At 36.4% G+C, this 16,201-nt stretch overlaps 1 protein-coding gene across 10 annotated transcripts in view; it reads left to right on the forward strand.

The window, feature by feature from the left end:
- The window catches only part of RYR2 (ryanodine receptor 2), a 435,368-nt gene that overhangs the window by 254,862 nt on the left and 164,305 nt on the right, over nucleotides 1-16,201 (forward strand). For all 10 annotated transcript variants that reach the window (XM_040597875.1, XM_040597877.1, XM_040597881.1 and 7 more), the window contains 2 exons: nucleotides 8,504-8,651; nucleotides 15,399-15,607. In XM_040597875.1, coding sequence (XP_040453809.1) covers nucleotides 8,504-8,651; nucleotides 15,399-15,607 — 357 coding nt within the window. The remainder of the gene's footprint in view (nucleotides 1-8,503; nucleotides 8,652-15,398; nucleotides 15,608-16,201) is intronic.

Here is a 16,201-nt window from a genome sequence, read left to right on the forward strand (position 1 = left end):
GATGAAGTTAAGAATTTTCTGGAATCAAATGCCTCTCTTAGCTAAGTATGTTTCTAACTAGCATTGGGGAAAATTTAAACCCACAACTCGTATGTAGTGAATAAAGTTTCTTACATCTTGAAGACAATTTAACATACCCTGTGTATCTGTATGTCTTTTAAAAAAAACACAAGTAATTTTCCCATCTTTATTGGAGTGAATTTGCAGTTAAATTGTATGTGTTCTGAATTAGTGAGGTATTAAGTAAGAAAGATGGTTAAATTATACTGTCAAAGACCTTTCCAGTGTTACTGGGTTGGGAATGATAAGTGGTGGGAGTAGGTAGCAATGAAAAAAGTTTCTCTTTTACCTCTACACAATATTTTTATATGCTGTCTTTATGTATATCTTGCTGTACCTGTTGATATAGAAGGTTCTGCTTTGAAAGAGGCATGATGTGATAGTAATAAATCATTAGTTTTACTATGGTTCCCAAAAGGCAGTGGAGTTGCCATAGACTACAACTGTCATTGAAAAAAATTAGACAAGTCTAGTGCGTGATGTAACCTAAAATTAAGCACTTCAACTTCATGTCAGAAGAATCATGAAGGCTGTCTTACGTTCTTGACCCTTTGCCCGGGGCAAGGGACTGACCTTATTGTAGAATCTAAAACGTTGTGGCCCTGTGAAGAGACCTTTTTGAGGCTCACCAGGAGAGAGCAGAGAGAAGGACTCTGTGACCTACTCACTAAACAGCTCTCTGTGTTTTATTTACTGACTTTTAAAATTCTGTCCTGAGGGCCAGCCTTGGAACTCAGGCCTCCTTAAACTCCCTTCCTAATAAATGTCTGCTCACTGGATGACAAAGCTCAACATGCAAATTTAACCTACGCTCACTTACTACAATTTATAGTCTGCTGTGAAAAACCTTGTTGCCCATTTTCCATGAGTGTTTTAAAAACTGATACCTATATCCTCAAAGATATCTGACTGGACAAATAAGAATTAGGTGTCTAAATCCATTTTGATCTCCAAGAACCAGTTGTTATATAAAGAAGTTATCATTATCACTTAGACCTGCTAAATTTTAAAATAAAAGGGTAAGCCTCTAGTTAGGTTTTGGAGATGTTTTAAGCAGTCAGTGTGAGTCAGGCACTAATTTTGACTACCAGGTTGTGCTCTGAAGGAGACTTAGACAAATACTTCTGCTCTAAATCTTGACACGGCTTAGGTATATGATCAGTATTGAACTGTTCTTCCTTACCAAAACAAAGACAATTATTGGCATGCAAAGAAGAACCTGGAGAATTTAAAGGTAAAAAGCCCAAGTGCCTATGAAGCTGATAACATTTGGAGTTGGAAAGCCACCGAATTGGGGTTTTACAGTCTTGGGTGCTTCTGCTTTAAACATCCAAATATTTTATTGGGTCTTGACAGAAGACTTTTGTGTGCTGAGTGGAGCACTACTGTTGATAATGTAATGCAGTGGTGTAGTGAACAGTGTCAGAGTTATGCTTTCCAACAGAGGATGGTTGTTAAAGATCATCAAGAGCTCAGAAATATTTGTGACCTTCAGAAAAAAGATCAACAAGATCAGCAGTATCCTTTACTCCTTTCCTCTTGACAGGCAAATTACAATAGTCTCACATACGGTTAAACAGGTAGACGATGTCCTTGAAAACTTTCCTACCAGTAGCGTGTCTTGGAGAAGCTGCTGTGCTGGTGGTGTTGATGTTGATTTCTTCTTAATTCCTTTTAATTTTCTCTTTTCAAATAACTAAGTTTGTTTTCTTTGGGAGAGAAGATGACAGCTGAGTTCCAGGAGTGCTTACAACGTGCAGAAAACAAACACCATTTGTTAAAAGTCAAAAGAATAGAGAACAGCAAGGTGCTCCTTTCTGGGTGCAGGGCAAAGATGCATCTCATTTAGCTGACATACATATATCACATGGCAAGCCGCTAGCTGTCGTACACACTGCTGCATGCTTCTGCTTGACTCCAGCAATGGGTTTGTTTCATAGGCTACATTTTGTCATCCCATCATATTACTGTGACATGTTACAGTACTGCAATAAAATGACATGTTGTTATGCTGTATAATACTGTAAGCAGATCTCGCAGAGCTATGAAATATTTTCCTAAGGGAAAGAAGCTTACAGATGTTTGAAAGTAGATGAACTAATCCCTGGGAAATATGTTATAAACAGCAATTGTGGTGTGGCTGTAGGATGGATTGGATAGTAGCTCTGTTCCACCAGGAGTGCCTCATCATTTTGGGATTCTTTAGTATGAAAAATTAAAGGGATGCTGTCAAGTAGTTCACGTATAAACCATTACTTTCCTGTTATTAACTGGTGGGGGAAATGCCTTCCAAGTTCCAGATTTTTTTTTCTTCTAAATCCACCACTGCTCGTCAGGGTTTTTTAACAAGAGACAGCTGCTCTTCCTGCATGACTATACACAGTATTTTTGTTCTGCTGCTGCAGAGCCAGCCAGCCAGCCAGCAGCGGGAGCACAAGTTAACTAATAAATCCTGTTCCCAGAACTGTGCTGACAGCTGTGATGACACTGAGCACAACCAAGTAAGTATTTTTCAGTAGTACAGACTCACAGTAGTTTATTGCTCCCTGAAAGGAGCAAAAGGAACAAAACAGGTAGGAAAGACATAGATTTCTGCTGAAAAGAACATCTGAAATAGGAAGGGTAAGTGGTAAAACAAGCACGCCAGCAGTATGAAAATACTTGACAGTGTCCCTTTAAGGGAGAACATGGTTGCCTGCAGGTTGGTCTTTTCTGAACTGGGGAAATGGTCAATGACCAAACCCAGATAAGGTAGATAGATCCAGGCAAAGGGGCAATATAGCCTCGGTTTGAGTCAATTAAAAGAATCACATTTGTGCTATGAGAGAGGGCTTTTTTCTTCTTTATTTTACATGTATGGATTTTAACCTTATGTCCTATCATAATGACCTGAGTTATTTGTTTAGGTATTTTTAAGGATTTTTTCATAACAAGCCGATTTAAAAATAGCATTGAATTATAAAAGGATGTATTTGTGACTAAATCTTCACAGTCAAATGGAAAATATTCAGAACTCACATAAGTTTATCCATGAGCTTACAGTATCGATGGAAATTCAGAAAACTGTGATGTCATGTATGCAGGAGAATCCCAACTTTTATATAAGTAAGGAGGAGACAGAAAGTGAGAGGAAAGAGTCAAGCTTAGAGATCAGAAGGCAAATGAAAATAATTTCAAGTACATTAGGCACTCCCTCACTCTTCCTGAATACATGACTTCTAGGTCTCCCCACTGATTGTGGGGGTCACAGCCAAAGATTCTGACTTCTGAATTTTGCTTATTATGCATTGTTACGTATGCAGACAGCTTAGTCAAAGGGAGTCTTGCTTTTTCTTCATGTTGTGTTGTGTGTGGTAGCCTAACAATCAGAAACCTCAGTTATATTGAAAAAAAAAAATAAACAACAACCCCCCACACTGGTTATAAGAATCAGCAAGCTACAAAATTCTTCCCACTGTGTGATAAGCATCTTTAAAAAGATGCTCTGTGCTTCCTGTCCCAGGATAATTAGTCAATTAGTCAGGACTGTGATGTAATTATCTCCTGATTTTTTTATTTTATTATTATTTTTAGATTTTTGTAGAAAGCATATGACATCCATATTTGATCTGGAGTTGTTCTTTCCAGACTGCCTAGTGCTGCAGTGCAAGAGAGGCACTGTTCTGGAGATTCAGACTGAGGAAATACGGATGTGTGGTAAAAACCACGAGTTGAAAGCTTATCATTTATATTGTCATTAAATATATATAAAAAGGCATCGACCCTGTAAAAACTACTTATGTTACCTCACTTTCACATTCTACATTATTTATACTGATATATTAATTCCTTTCATTCATAGTCAGGGCACATTGCGCCAGGCATTCCATGTGGGCACAGTTTCTCAGTGAAGATGGTAAAAGGTGTACACGTTTCTAAAGGATGTACATACTTCTAATGAAAGAGCACAGCTGCTAGTATGCCAGGTTAGGAACACAACTTCTGCTTTGGGTGGATACATTTAGGATATTTAACATTGACAAGAATATGGCTTTGTGAGGACTTTGTTGTGCTTTCCAGTTCTAAAGACTCTGGAATCTTGAAATGACTTTGTGAGTACCAATTTAAAATTATATTTTTCCTTTTCCCCCTATAAAATGATTTTTAATTTTAGTGGTTTATGATTAAACACAAGCTGCCATGATAAATGCAGAAAAGCTAGACCTCTGGATAGCATGATATGAAGTGTAAGATGTAGGTGAATGATCCTATTCACAGTGTATGTGCCTCACAGACACAGCGGCTCACTGAGCTGGGTTTCTGACAGCATTGCTGGCAAGCTCACAGGTAGCATTTGTTGTGTCAATTGGTAAGAAATCTTTGTGGAAGTGCAAGATGCACAGATACGGCAGCAAGCAGAATCACTTCAGCTGTGGAATGAATGTTTTCTAATGTTGTATTTAGCTAGGAACAGCGCATCTGTATCACTGAATATGTGCTGAAATACATTTGCTTTGTCCTTGTCATTTAACAACCTTGGTTATGAGAACGAAATAGTTTCAGTAGCACACAGAATATGTATCTGTACAGCTTTTAATGCTTTAAATCACAAAACTTGTGATCACATTAAATTACTACCATGTTTTCCTTCCACTCTTCCTAGACTGTGTTCTCATTTTTTAGTCTTTTCTTGTCTGTCTTTTTGATAGGTACATATTTATGTATGTTTCTGGTGTCTTTTTGTTCCTTTTAGTCTAGTGATCTGTGCTGTTCCTGAACTTCTCAGAGCTTTGGGAAGGCCCAGGAGTGCACAGGTTTGCGGTATTACATTTGTAGCTCTGAAAACTGTATTATTCTTTATAATTTCAAGTATCTTTTACAGGTTTATATGAGGCTTTGGTTTTTCAGAATTACTTCTGAAGAGTAAAAATTCATTATACATACTGTATCTCTTAATAGGTTTTTCTTTTATAGCTGCTTATAGAATTTGACTATGGTTTTTTAATGCTGCTGTAGATAGTATAGACACTCTGTTTCATTCTTACTCTTGCATGGCATCTGTCTATGCAAGTTGCAAGACCAGTTGCTAGATCCAGTGTGCTAGACCAGTTATCTACATGTCACACAACTCACTGAACGAATGGATGTAGTTCTGCACCTCTCGGCTCCCGGTGTGTTTGCAGCAGTGTTCATTACCTGCAATGGAAGTTCGAAAAGGCTTGTTGATATTTGTTGGAGTGTGTGTGTTTAGGTATTTTTTTCTGTAGTTCTCTTCTATTACTTCGAAGAGCTATATTCAGTTAGTGCCATTGTTGACTGATTATTGCCTATTTCAAATCTATTTATACTCTACAAATAGGTGCGTGTGTGCCGATTCAAATAATTCTTTGTCTATCATTTGCTGTATGTAGCAAATTCTGTAGTGTACACTGTTAAAAATAATACTGACTTTTCATGGTCTGTGGTACATCACTTAAGTTTAACATTATTTATTAAAAGTTCCTTCCATTTATAGTCAGGGCATGTTCTGCCAGGCATTCCAGCTTTCCATGGTTGCAATGCTTTCTCTTACTGAAGTGACTCCAAATTAAATTCTAAATGACTAATGCAATGTTTGTGTTACATTAAATGAGGACATAGTTGTGTAATAAAATTCATATAGGCTTTTTTCTTGCACGCCCCCCCCTCCCTTTTTTTTTTCTCCTGTGATATGATAGGTTCTGAATGTAAACCCAAAGAATTACATAAACTTCATGTACCCAGCTCAAACCATTTAAAACAATCTTGTCAACAAGTTTAAATTTTTTTGGGGGGGTTGTCTTCTTGAGGAGACCTGCTTTTCTTTTTCTCTCAAATGACTCTCTGAATAAGTAGTTGTCAGACAAAACACAGTCTTCTGATGAAGCATTAGACTGTCAAACCTAGAAAACTCTAGCAAAAAAATTAAAACATAGGCTGAGTTTTCCTTCTTTTAACAGTTTGCAATACAAAATAATAGATTTTCTGTAGTGAAAAGGAAGAATTAAGTCTAGGTACAAATTGCAAATGTATTTAATAAAAATTGCCGCTCTTAGCTAATTAGTTTTTTTATTGACTTGATTGTGACTGTGCAAAGCTCAATCACTGTATAGGATAATTCTCTTTATTAGATACCTGTAAACCACAGAGGTGCAGAAGATTGTTAGTGCAAAAACTTATGATGAGTATAACAATAACAGTTCCTAATTCAGCAATAAGTAAAACATTCAAAATTTAGATAGATATATTATAGGGGAAAAAACTGAAGAAATTATTAAAAGAAAAATCCCTTCTGATATTCATATTAAAGAAGTAGCCAAAGTCTTAAATGGGTGGAAAAGTTCATAATATTAAATAAAATTAGATCCAAGGAACAAAAATTTGTAAAATTGAGTTTCTTTAATAATTATTATTTCTCTATACTCCCACCCCCTCGCCCTTATTTTGTGCTTAGGCATTTTTAAAAGAACTTATAGTATATTTCATGATCATAACATTGTTATCATCTGATTGCCTGTATGTTAATGTGTGTTAATGATTGGTATGGCAATTACCAGTGTATTAGTCTAACTTATCATGTATAAAAAATTACATAATTATTGTTCCAGACTTATGTTTCATATTTTTAAAGAGAGGATTTCATAATATCTTTTGGACATATGTTTCAGAAGAAATTATTTCTTTTTTTATGTCTTTTCCAAGACAAATAATTAAACCCATGGTGTTTAAACTCTGACGCTAATGTGAATGTTATTATATCGCATAATAATTCCTTATAAGGGTGTTGGACTAGATGGTCTCCAGAGGTCCCTTCCAACCCTAATTATCCTGTGAGTCTGTGATATACTTTAACATTTATTTAGTCCATTCTGGAAGCAGCCCTTTTCCACAGCTACCAAATTACACATTGGAAAAAGGGGATGTCAAATTAAGTGTTCGGAATAAATAAGGAAAGCAGTGTCCTCTGAAGTGGTCCTTGTGTTGGCCCTGTCACTGTCCTTCCTGCTGAATATAAGAGCTGATATGATGCAGTAATTCTTGTCCCTAACAATGCGTTCTCTTTATCTTTCTGTTAGCCCTTTTAGCATATATATGTAATGTGTGTCCCGTAATATTTCTTCTCCTGGAAGGCTCACTGGTAGGACCTGATTTCGTCAAGAACTGGTTAATAACTGCACTTTATTTTACTAAGTACGATAAGGGATAAGGCAGATAGCCTTGTATCTAAGCATTTAAAGGACAGCAAAGGATGCCTGCAAGTATTTGTTAGAACAGATGTGCCATTTCTTTTCTTCCTGCAAAGGCAGAATGAAAACCACATACATTCTTACAAATAGAACTGTGATGCTCTAAAAGTAGTAAGATACTTTAATTGTAGACACTGTTTTCTAAAATAATAGGTGATATTTTTGCACTTCTTAGTAAGTCTAACCAATTGTAAAAGCCTTTCATTATCTTTGGTATTTGTACCTAAAAGAAAAAAACCAGCAAGTATTTTTTTATATGTCCGGTCTTAATTTTTATTTTTTTAAAGATATTGGGAAGAGCATGGAGGTTTCTTTGTATGGTTTCTCTCACTGCCAACAAATGCCGACAGGATGCATGAAGAAAATGTAGACAAAACCCCAGTTCTATTAGTCACTAAAAATTATTTTAGCTGTATAAATAATCCAGTTAAACAATGCTTTCAAATAACGTAATTTTGCACTAGAGGAAAACTTTATCTTTGTTGTATTAATGAATCTAAAATACAAAGATTAAAGGTAAAGCTTACTAATACATTTCAGCTGGAGGGAAAGGTTACATTAAATTACCTATTACAAAAATTCTGCACATTAAGCTCATTAATCATGTTCGTACAAGACCCTTTATTTTGGAAAAATACATGGTTTAAGTCCTTTAAATAGTAAGACGCAGGTTTATTATCTATTTTATTATTTATTAATTAGTATGGCGTGTATTAATATTTCTGTTAGTAGTGTTTAGTACTTCTTTTGTTTATATCTTATTTATCCTTTGGGGTTTTATATATCTTGCTTAGTGCTATAATTACAAAACCCCTATATATTTGTGTTACAGTAATTTCTGAGCTTCAGTTATGTACCAGCTTCCTATGGTAGATGCTTCACAGACAGTGTACAAGATACAATCCCTTTCAGTCAAACTCTTTGCATTTATCCTTGTTCCTGTTAAGTAAATTTGATGGAAAATGAAAGCAGGTATAAGCCATGCAGTTTTATTGATTTGTGTATTACTTGCCTTTTTAGTAAATTCAGTGTTGTTACTAGTTTCTGGACTATCGCAGCTTCCTTGAATCCTTGCTGTATTTGCAGTTCCATGATTTCAGTTGGTATAAATAGTAATTTTTGTACTGCTGCTATAGCAGTTTTGTCTTTAAGCCAAAGCACAGTTTCTGAAATAGAATCGATTTTTCATACTTACGCAGGATGTGAAAAATCGAAGAAATCCTCGCCTTGTACCTTACGCTCTTTTGGATGATCGGACAAAGAAGTCAAACAAAGACAGTCTTCGGGAAGCAGTCCGCACCCTTCTAGGCTATGGTTACAACCTGGAAGCTCCTGATCAAGATCATGGTAATTAATTTTGTTCTTTTGTTCTCTCTCAAAACAAAAATTAGAATATTTCATTCCACTACTGGATTTGCTAGTCCAATAAAACAATCCAAACAGGTATGGTATTTTCAAAGCTAATGGGTGCTTTACTCCATCTTCTGTTCTTTCTATTTCCTCTTGATCTCACTTTCCTTATTGTTTCCTTTTCCTGTCTTGTGGCCTCAAATGAAGAATTAAATAATGAAGCATTTTTACATTTTAAATCAGTAATACAATTTCTCCGTATTTCATACACTTCCTTTCACTGTACATTTTTTAGATTTGATAGTTCAGATGAATCAAACTTAAAAGCTCAAACAATTTAAATCAGGATTGTGAATACTACATGACACAACCCTAAAATACAAAAAATCAGGATAATGTGTTTTATCATCTTGCTCAATATATGGTCTTATGCCAGGGAATAAAATGTATGATTGCACTGTAAATATGTGCATAAATATTTGAAGTTCCCTAATTTCAAAATACGTTTTTAATTGTAGTACTAATTAAAAAGTTTTTAGTTGTTATTTTAAGACAGAATAGCAAAATTACTAAGAAAAAGATCATATGTAAACACAGTAGATGTGAATTTTATATTCCTACAATTTTAACTCTATAAATAATGAAAAACTCAACAGTACATGTACAATCTTGTATTTAAACACTTCAAGCTGCAAGGTGAAATTTTTGAAGACAAATGCCTACAAACCAAATTTCTGTGAATGTCAAACTACAAGTCTGGAATTAGATAGTCTGTTAGAGCATTTACGCTTCCTGGACTTACTCAGGTCTTTGAAGTTGAATTTTAAGTAAGTAAATTTTAACTCACTTCTCCCAAATATTTTATTTGAATTGCGTTGTTGACAGATTGAATATTTTATTGATACAGTGGACAATATTTTCCGCGTATATAGTTTGAGTTTGAGACATCCTAAACAGCAAAAATTTTTAAAGCACATAAACTTTTAATAAAGAAGTTTTAAAGAAACAGTACACAACATTTACCTCTTTAATTGCAGAATAGAAAATGTTAAGAAAGTACAAGAAATCAGGAGACATAATGTACAAATAAAGTAAATTATTTTATAGATTTTGGCTTTTTAAAACAACAGTTTTAAAACTGTCATGCTCAGATCAAGTTTTAAGATGGAACACGGCAGGGATATTCTTGATACTGTAGTGTCATTCTGGAACACTAACAGCACATACAGAAAGGAAATGGTAACACAATAGACACAGTCCTTTAGCAATGATATTCTAGAAGTTCACTTAGAGATATGGAAATATGGAACAATCGAATAAAAATTGAAACTTATATCTTTATAATCTCAGCAAAGTGTGGAAAATTTAAGGTATGTGTCTAAACCTTACACTGTTGATATATTGATTAATAAATTATTATTTTTCCTGCTTTATATAGCAATAGTATAGTTAAATTTGGACCTGTTAAGGCCACAGACCTTCAGTACAGCATTTCTGCTCCAGGTCTAACTCATACCCAAAGTGTGGACAGAGAACATGCCTTTTTGTGTTTCTTTTCCAAAGCACATACGTGTTCTGATTCTCAGCTTTTATGAGAGGCTGCTATTAAATTACACTTTTAAATATGAGGCATCACTGATACCATGAGTGTGTAACAAGGCTGGATTGCTGAATGGGCAAAACCAGCGTTTCCTAGTGGAGTAGATTTTGTTGGTGGCAAAATGCTACAGTCTCACTGTTAAATCTGCCCGTGCCTAGTCTGGAGAGTTTAAGGCTGCTGCATAATCTTGTAACTTCTTCCGCTCCCACTGTGGGAAGGAGATTCTGTGGAGAGAGGGAGAGAGCACGGCTTTCGCTTGGTTCTTGAGAAGGTGGGTTGGCTGGTGTGGGAGGCTTTTGCCTCTTGTAAAGAGAGAGAGAATGAGCACAGTAGTTTTCCGCAATCTCCTCCAAATGCCACTGAGCAATATTAATCCCCTTTCCTCATTTACAGCGCTGAAAACCACGTGACCCTGCTTTTCCTTGGAAATGAACTGCTGGAAAATTTTATTTTTTCTGTATGATGCAGAGATCCTTGAGCTAGTTGTGCATATGGAGTTACTAATGAAATGTAAAGAACATAATTGCAGCCCTTGCACCTGAAAAGTCATCACTCCAGCTGCAAAATTCCCAGAGGAAAAGACCTGCAGAACATTGTCCCACAAACTGGTCTTTCTTTAAAAACTGGAATTGCATTCAGCAAAAGCTTTCTATACTCATTTTGGGGATTTAGATTTTAGAGTTTATGAGTGTCTCAAGTTTCTGAGGTACATAAAACATGTCTTAAGGATCCCCTCATTAGGCAAAATCCATAGTGTTACTAAAGGATTTAGAGCCCTCTAGTGGTGTTCTGCATCTCCATTCATAGATTTTGTTTCAAACATCGATTTACAAAGCTCTAGTGTCATTTTCTATGCTTTATTAGTATTATTACTTACTGATTTCCTACAGCAGCTGCATTGTTGGGGTTGCTTAGAATCTAGACAGCATTAGGTTCCTTAGAATCTAAAAAGACAACAAATTCTCAGTTGCAACTTCATGATGATTCATTTCCTGTACAGGAGAGGTGCTGAGGGTCTTTTAAAGTGTTTACAAGGCATTAATTATGCAGACTGTCAAAGAGAAAATCTTGCTGATAAAGAATTATGTGGCAGAGAGTTCAGAGTTGCTTATCGGAAGCTTAATGAGTCTGACCCAACTGAAGTCAGGCATTTTGTGGCATGAAAAGTGATCGTGAGCTCTGAGGCATGTGATTATATAGGCTATTCAAGATAATACTGGAAACGTGTGGACTTTGTTGTGGCTGAGAAAACAGAAGAGAAAGGAGGAGGTTCTTTAATATGGTCTAACAAACACAGGAGTAGGTTCAGACGTATTTGAGTTTATAACAGACTCATGAAGAGGAGGAATTATGGTGTTCTGATTGGAATAGTGAATTTTCAAAGGCTACACAGTCTTTAATACCTTACAAATTTGTGGAAAAAAGATCCAGAATTCTTTAGGCATTCTCTTTCCTTATCTGAGAAAAAGAGGGATCCCCGAGTTGTGTGATTTGATTAATGGAAAGAAAACTTTATAAAATATCAGAGAATAGGGTAGCTGAGAAAACTTAAGGAAGAAAGATCAGGGGTTTGATTCAGCATTTCTTCATGGGCTTTGTGAAATATTCATCTTTTTAAAGTGTCATTTTTGTCATTTCAGGCTACCTTGTGATTTGAATTGATAGGTCTTGGAAAGAGGGGTCAGGAACAGACTAGGACTGTGTAATAAGTAAGGATCAGTGAGGGAAGTTTGTAGGTACTCACTGTACAAGTTTGTAGTTATTTTAGCAGAAGGTACTACATAACAAAAATGTGTAGAGTAGTGAATGGCAGCTCAGGGAGGGAAATCTCACCATATACTGATATAAAATATTGAAAGAGAGCAGAAAGAAGATAAGATTAGAAATGCTTAAAAGAATGTTAGGAATGGCCGTGTCCAGGGCACCACGTAGGCTAATGAGTAGTGGTATTCAAGTAATATTCATAAATAAATGTTCTTAGGCAATTTTTGAGAACACTTTCCATAGGTAGTAGGTGGATACTACATAGCTCTAGATGAATCAATAAAAGCATTTTTTCAAGACAGTATGTTCAGTGTGGTGAGGGAGAGAAGAAAATTGGAGAAGTAGGTGAGTGTGAGATTCGTGTTTTTGTGAATAGTAAAATTAAAGTGCATTCCTATTGGAACAGATTGATCTGTAATGGATGGTGGGATAACACAGGAAAAGAGTGGATGTGGGAGCAAAGGAATGACCCACAAGACACCTGGGATGTACAGATGGAGAGTTGGATCAGAGCTTAGAGATCCAAGTCCAAAACGTCATTACTTGTTAGTTTTCAAGGAAAAAAGAGAAAATAGTTTTTATTTATTTTATGTCTCAAAGCAGTACATGTACCAGCATATTTTTTCTCATTTTAAAAAATCCTTGCTTATACATTCCAAAAATGTTATAAAGCAGAAATGTGAGGCATAAACTAATCTTGTTTCTACTGCTGTTATGGAGCAGACAGAATAACATGTTTACAGTTTTACCCTTCCCTCGAGGTTTCTTTTCTTCTCTTTCTCTGAAGCAGCCCACTAACAATGCAGTTGCATTTCTTCAGTATTTTTTATGCCATTATTCTTTCACAGAGTAAGAGAAGCAGTGAATACATATAGAAGGAATAATTTGAATATGTCAAAGTTTAACTTTAGCCTCCTTTGTAACTCATCACGTACCCATTTTAGTCTTGGAGAAAAAATACTTATAATTACCTGAAAAAAAAAGTGGATTTTGACTTAAACACTCTTAAACTAGCTTGTTATGAATGACTTGCAATTAAGAGAATTTTGGAATGAAACATAGTAAGGTATGATAAGCATGTGTGATCATGTCACAGATATCTAATCAAATGAATCAGTGTCAGTGAAAGCTTATATTTTCACACAGCTGTTAATTTATTTTGTGCTCTATTGCACTAGACAAGAAATGTGAAGAAGCTCTTTTTCTTCATCTCAGCTTGACAATTGACAAACATTAACTTTGAAGTGAGAAGTGGTAGTTTTTGAGGCACTAGGAAATCTTGTAGTCATCTGACTCTCTCTTCAACAGTTTGAAAGAGAAAAAAAGAGTCAACACAATTCAAACTTGACATCTTGATATTTCACTAGTTAAATAATATTTTCTAAGTACTACCTTGGCTGTGGCTAGGTTTTCCTTTGCTCTAACAGTAACCTGCCTTCCCTTGAACAGGAATTGCCTTTAACACTACTTCTATGCCCTTTTTAAGGGCATCTTTAATCTTTCTAGACTTGCTGCCCTTTATCTTGACAGAAGTTAATTTATTTTTTTTTCCTGAAGCAAGAGTATAATTACTTCGGGATTTTTGTTGTTAAAGTTTCATGCAAGGCTTCCTTTTATGATTTTTATCCTCCATTTTCCATTGCTTCTGAAGAAAAAAACAACTAAATTGCAACCTTCCTTCTATCATTTATTATAGTAAATGAGAAATATAGTAATAATTTTTATAGTAATGACATACTTAAATTGACTTTTAGAAGGTAAAGAGATTAGGTGAATTGATCACAGTCTCTAAGTAAAGAAGTTGTTTCAGTTGAGGAGTCTTGTCTCAAAGACAGACATTTGTTTTCTGTGGCAATTATTTGGCCTGTGTTTTGCTGGGTTTTGTATGTTTGGTCGTTTTGTTTTGTTTAAAACAGCTGAGAGCCCAGGTCACAGAATCACAGAATTGTTGAGGTTGGGAGGGACCTCTTGAGATCATCTGGTCAAGCAGGGTCACCTAAAACAGGTTGTCTAGATGGGTTTTAATGGAAGATTGAGTCTCCACAAGTTGTCTGGCAACTTGTTGCAGTATTGGACCACCCTCACAGTAAAAAGTTTTTTCTTCTGTTCAGATAGAATTTAATGTTTTTAACTTGCGTGCGTTGCCTCTTTTCCTGTCACTGGGCACCATGGAGAAGAGTCTGGCTCCCTCCTCTTCATTCCATCCCACCAGAAGCAAGAATCCCCTCTGAGCCTTCTCTTCTCTGGGTGGATCAGTCTCAGCTTTCTCTGCATCTCCTCCTAAGAAAGATGCTACAGCCCCTTACTCATCTCTATGGCCCTGTTCTGTACTTGTTCCAGTACATCGGTGTCTGTGTTGCAGTGGGGAGCCCAGAACTGGACCCAGCACTCCAGATGGGGCCTCTACCAAGTAGAGGTGAAGGATCACCTCCCTGGACCTGCTGTCAAGGCTGTTTCTTAATGCAGTCCAGAATACTTCTGTCATTCTTTGATGTAAGGCTGCATTACTGATTTCTGTTCCACTTGTCTATGAGGACCCTCAGGTCCTTCTCTGCTGAGCTGCTTTCCAGCTGCTCAGCCTCCGTTGTATTCTGTTGCTGGGGGTTATTCCTCTTCAGGTGCAGAACTGAATTTCCCCTTGCTGAACTTCACAAGATTCCTCCAGCCTGTTGAGGTCCTTCTGAATGGCAGAACAACCGTCTGGTGCATCAGCCGCTCTTCCCATTTTTATGTTATCTGCAGACTTGCTGTGGATGTACTCTACTTCATTATCCAGATCATAAATGAAGATGTGAACCATCATTGGTTCAAATACTCTTGCAGACCCCAGTACCCCTGGGGTACTCCACTACAGCACCCATGTTGGTCTGTCTGCATATCTTGACCCATAAGTTCTGAACTGTCTCCTGGACCATCTCGAAGCAGTTCTCCATGCATTCCAGCTGCTCTCTCACATAAAGGGCAACTCTTCCTCTTAACCTTCCCAGCCTCTCCTCCCTAAAAACCATGTATGCATCCATCACAATACTCCAGTTATGTGAATTATCCCACATGTTTCTGTGATCCCAATGAGGATCGTAGCCTGGTAACTGCACTCAGACTTCCAAGTTCTTTTATTTTTCCTCTTGCTGGATGAATTAGTGCAGAGTCGTTTCAGAGGTAACCAACATGCTGATTCTCCAGAACGGGCAGGGGCGCTTTCCCCACAAGGCTGCTCTGCAGGCACTTTCTTCTTTACATGCATATGCTAAAAGGGATTCCTTTGCCTTTTGTTTTCAGTGCCTTCATTTTGTCAGTAGTGGAATTCACTACTTTGTGTTGAGCTTTATTTCTTTACTTTTTTTTTTTTTTTTTTTTTTTTCATTCTTTGAACCTTACAGCGATGAGACTGGACGTGTGCAGTGGGATAATGGAAAAATTCAGGATCTTCCGTACAGAGAAGACCTACGCAGTGAAGGCTGGGAAGTGGTACTTTGAGTTTGAGGCAGTTACTGCAGGAGACATGAGAGTCGGTTGGACCAGGCCAGGTTGTCTGCCAGATCAGGAACTTGGCTCAGATGAAGAAGCTTTTGTTTTTGACGGCTTTAAGGTTTGTATAAATTTATCTGTAATAGTATGAGTGACTGCAAAACTTTTAGGTTTGTGTCTTATTCCATGTGTTGCCTCAACTTAATTGTCTTCTCTGCTTTAATTTCTGTTTTATGAAATTATTTCTCTCTCTCCTTGAGGGCCTAGGTGGAATAAAGATCAGCGTCACCTGAAAAATTAATTAGCAGGGTTTGGCATTTCTGTAATTTTTTTCAAAGCTTCACAGTATTTGTACAATATGTATAAAGCATTGAAAATCTAAGTGACTTACTCAGATTCAAAATACTGGCAGAGCTGTAATTAACTATGAATCATTTCTTTAAATTTTTACTCTGTTGTTCTATCTGTAAGAAGTGCTTTTCCCTATTCTATTAGGGAATAAATATGGTTAAGATTATTGACAGTAAGCATTTCAGGCCAACTTTGATACAAGTTTTTTGTAGGAATGTAAAAGTGACGGAGTATACCTAGATTTTCATGGAAATCCTTACAGTTTAGAGTAAATGAAGTATGATAGAACCAGTAATTTTTGCTCAAATTTAACTCTGCATGAGACAATGTCAGATTGAAACTAGTAGTAAAAATATATACGAAA

The sequence above is a fragment of the Falco naumanni genome, chromosome 6 (assembly GCF_017639655.2).
Source record: "Falco naumanni isolate bFalNau1 chromosome 6, bFalNau1.pat, whole genome shotgun sequence".
Lineage (NCBI taxonomy): Eukaryota > Metazoa > Chordata > Aves > Falconiformes > Falconidae > Falco > Falco naumanni.